Source organism: Pseudopipra pipra, chromosome W (genome assembly GCF_036250125.1).
Source record: "Pseudopipra pipra isolate bDixPip1 chromosome W, bDixPip1.hap1, whole genome shotgun sequence".
NCBI lineage: Eukaryota > Metazoa > Chordata > Aves > Passeriformes > Pipridae > Pseudopipra > Pseudopipra pipra.
Genome location: NC_087580.1, coordinates 22,855,582 through 22,859,525, shown reverse-complemented (window position 1 = coordinate 22,859,525; position 3,944 = coordinate 22,855,582). Strand labels below are relative to the sequence as shown.

At 55.0% G+C, this 3,944-nt stretch overlaps 1 protein-coding gene across 1 annotated transcript; it reads left to right on the top strand.

The window, feature by feature from the left end:
• The first annotated feature begins 595 nt into the window (after positions 1-595).
• Positions 596-3,533, top strand: LOC135405291 (zinc finger protein 664-like). The gene is made up of 2 exons (XM_064639958.1): positions 596-794; positions 983-3,533. The coding sequence occupies exons 1-2, from the start codon at positions 656-658 to the stop codon at positions 2,155-2,157; spliced, it is 1,314 nt and encodes a 437-aa protein (XP_064496028.1). The 5' UTR covers positions 596-655; the 3' UTR covers positions 2,158-3,533.
• Positions 3,534-3,944: the final 411 nt, after the last annotated feature.

Below are 3,944 nucleotides of genomic sequence, written 5' to 3'. Positions count from 1 at the left end.
AGGGGAGGTGGTCTGGACAGTCTGACAGTCCCATGGGAGTCTTTGGGCACAGGGGGGTTGGCAAAGGGGGGTGGCCCCCCTGAGCTCCCAACTTCCTCTGGGGTACTGGGGCTGCTGGATCCAATGTTCTCAGGGCACAGACATTTCTTTGGGCCAAAGAGCCCTAAAACACTTGGCACAGACTACATTTTACCACCACCTGTTCTCCAACTACTCTGCTGGTTCAGAGCAGCACAGTAGGACAGTGGGGACCCCTGGGATCCCCAGGACAGCAAGGTGGAGAACCTGGAGAGGGGGAATGTCTGGGAACGTGGCACCCTGAAGGCGAGAGTCAGAGGAGAAGGGACCCTTGGGACTCCCAACACTCCCAGCATCCCTAAATGGGACCCCCAGCATCGCAGACAGGGGAGACTCTCTGAACCCCAGAAGGGAGAGACCAGAGAGGGGGAACTCCTGGGAGAGATTTTTGGGCTAATCTTCATATTTTAGGGTACTTTTTAGCTGAATCTCAACTTTTTGCAGTTTGGACAGGCAGGAGTTTTCTCACTATTTCTGAGGAGCTTTTGCCTGAATTTTGATTGTTTGGGTTTTTCTGGGCTGAATCCTGGTGTTTTGGAGGTTTTTATGGACACAGGATGCCCGATGAGTTCTAGAGATGGACTTGGGCAGGAGGAACCCCCAAGCCAACACACTCAGCCCTTGTTTTCCCCCCCATCAGGATTTTTCCTTCCCAAAGCTTGGCCAAATGAAGGAGGCTGCGAGGAAGAGGAAGATGCCTTGGGCCCCCCAGGCAGGTGAGGAGGCAGTCAGTGTCCCTTTGGGCGGGTGTTGTGCTGGCTCTGTCAGCCGAGCATGGCCCCGGCTGCAGGACAACCCCGCTGGCGCCGCCGTCCTGCCGGGGCCGGAGTTGGGGGGATGTCCTTGGCCTTCCCTGTGGGCCGGAGGCAAATCCCCTCCCTGTCCTTGTTGCTTCCTGCCCCAGGCCCCGAGCTGAGGACGGAGAGCCCGGAGGACAAATCCCCCCGTGAGACCCTGGTGGGAGAGGCCATTTTGAAGGGCTCCCCGGCGCAGGAAGGCAGCGGGGAGGAAAAGGGCCGGAGATCCCCCCGCAGGAGTGGCTCCAAAGCCAGCCCAGGGTGCTCTGAGGAGGAAAGAGCCAGCCTGTGCCTGGAAGGCGGCCGGAGCTTGAGGGGGAGCTCTGAGCTGGTGGTCCCTGAGCAACCTCCCAGCAGGGAGAAGCCCTTCAGGTGCCTGGAATGTGGGAAGAGCTTCAAGGCCAGCACCCACCTCCTCATCCACAAACACATCCACACTGGGGAACGGCCCTACACATGTGGGGAATGTGGGAAGAGCTTCAACTGCAGTTCCCACCTGATCCGACACAAGCGCATCCACACTGGGGAACGGTCCTACACGTGTGGGGAATGTGGGAAGAGATTCAGGGACAGCTCCACCCTTCTCACCCACCAGCACATCCACACCGGGGAACGGCCCTACACGTGTGGGGAATGTGGGAAGAGCTTCAACTGCAGCTCCAACCTACGCAACCACTGTCGTGTCCACACTGGGGAACGGCCCTACACATGTGGGGAATGTGGGAAGAGCTTCAGTGACATCTCCACCCTCCGCACCCACCAGCGCATCCACACCAGAGAGCAACCCTACACGTGTGAGGAGTGTGGGAAGAGCTTCAGGACGAGCTCTAGCCTCCTCGTCCACCAACGCATCCACACCGGAGAACGGCCCTACAAATGCTTGGAATGTGGGAAGAGATTTCAGACCAGCTCAAATCTCCTCCAGCACCAGCGGACGCACACGGATGAGATGCCCTTCCGCTGCACCGACTGCGGGAAGGGCTTCAAGCAGAGCTCCACCCTTGTCACCCACCGGCGCATTCACACCGGGGAGCGGCCCCACAAGTGCTTGGAATGCGGGAAGAGGTTTCAGACCAGCTCAAATCTCCTCAGGCATGAGCAGACACACACAGATGAGAGGCCCTTCCGCTGCACCGACTGCGGGAAGAGCTTCTGCCAGAACTCCTCCCTTGTCACCCACCGACGCATCCACACCGGGGAGAGGCCCTACAAGTGTGGGGAGTGTGGGAAGAGCTTTGCCCAGAGCGGTACCTTGACCAGACACCAACAGACCCACCGGTAAGAGAAGCGCCTCGAGTGCCCCGACTGCAGGAAGAGCTTCGATTGCTGCTGCTGCTGCAACTCCATCAGCCATTGAAGGACCCCCGTTGGGTGATCCACAGGGACCCACATTGGATACAGACCTGGTGACCCTTGTTCCAGGTGATCCATGCTGGGCACACACCTGGTGACCCGTGTCCAGCCCCTGTCCCGACCCCTCTGACAGTGAGGGTGACCCAGGGTCTTGTTAACTGATCCCTTGGGGAAGATTAGAGTTAGTTTATCTATCTATCTCTTTATCTATCTATCTATCTATATGTAGGGTTCAGTTTAGATCAGTTTTGTTTCCCTGTAGAGTAGGTTTGGGGCAGTTTTGGCTCCTGTCTATAGTGATCTAAAAGCATAAAAATAACACTTCCTCTCTCTGGCTCCAAGCCCAACCTGTCCCTTCCAGGGGTGGATGTTCTCCCCCCTTCCCTGGGCGGTTCCTTTGCCCCTGGGCAGCAAAGCCCCCGCTGCTTCTGCAACGGGAGAGTGTTGGAGCCATGGACCATTAACATTCCAGTCTCTCCCAGCTCTGCACCCCAAAAGTCGAGCGGGATCAATGTGTCCCCTCAAAGTGACTCAATCCCGTAGCAGTTCATATTCCAGGCAGAATGCCGAAGGGCATCCTGGGACTCGTAGTCCTTCTGTCTCTGTCGCACGTGCGCAGTGAAGTGCTCGGATGGGAGTGCTTGAGGAGGTCCCATGTCACCGTTTGAAGTGTCTGTATAAGCTTGTGTTGATCTTAATAAAGCTAATTGGGTTACTGCACCCCCGTGTCGACTGGGTTCGTGCAAGACAAATGCTCTAAATGGCCGCCCCAATCGGGACATTCAACAGGCGTCGGTAACCAGAGGCCAAAGGCCTTGGGACATCTTGCCATAGCATCTGTCCTGATGGAATTCCAAGGAAAAAGGAAGAGCTCTTCGACAAATTGTGCGCATCAGTCACCTCTGCAGAAACAGGACAAAAAGGGAAAAAGGACAAAAAAAGACAAAAGAAGAAAAATCCGGCTTCAGCAAACAAGAGGTGACCTATTAGGATGGGAGGGATGTATTCCCACCCACGAGGGGAGGTGTTCCCCAGAAATTAAAGAAGAAGCTGAAGCCGTCAGCCAATTCTTAAAAACGCTGGACAAAGATGTAGCAGAAAATAAACCGTTGGCGCTCTTAAATTGGATCATCACAAATGAACCGGGACTTCCATCAACTGGAACCCATCAGATACGATCTTGGCGAGGAACTGGAAACGGACTCATCAAAAAAGCGAGTTCTGGAGGCGTTGGAGGCATTTAAAAACTGGGCTGCATGGAAGGAAATAACGATGGCCTTATATGCTCGCTACAGGGGAGCAAATCCAACCGCAGCAATGGGCCCTGCTTCCCCTGGCCCTCCTGCAGCCCCTGCTGTAAGGGGGGTACTTTTGAATTAGATGATCAATGGAGCATAGAGGCGGGAGAACGGGATCATATTAGGATGCAAAACCAGCCAGAGTATGGTACAATGTAACTTCATGGCACAGGCTAATTGTAAGGTCCATTGTGCTTTTTAGCAAGTCAGCTTGATATCCCCTATTATCAGAGCTGAGTTCTTCCTTGGTTCTGCTACATATTGCAAGATAGATACATCTACCCTTGAAACACAGTGGTAGAGGTCATCCATAGGGGTGAGAAAGATGATGATGGGAGGAAGATGATGTGGGCAGGGGTCGCTGGCCCCTTGCCCTACAAGTAGGGCATGCGCAGACTGTTGCCATGAGGTGATGATC

Excerpts from the sequence above, each read along its gene's own strand:
- LOC135405291 (XM_064639958.1), top strand. The coding sequence starts at position 656 with ATGGACTTGGGCAGGAGGAACCCCCAAGCCAACACACTCAGCCCTTGT. Across the intron at positions 795-982 it reads GCCTTGGGCCCCCCAGGCAG|GCCCCGAGCTGAGGACGGAG; the intron begins GTGAGGAGGCAG and ends TTCCTGCCCCAG.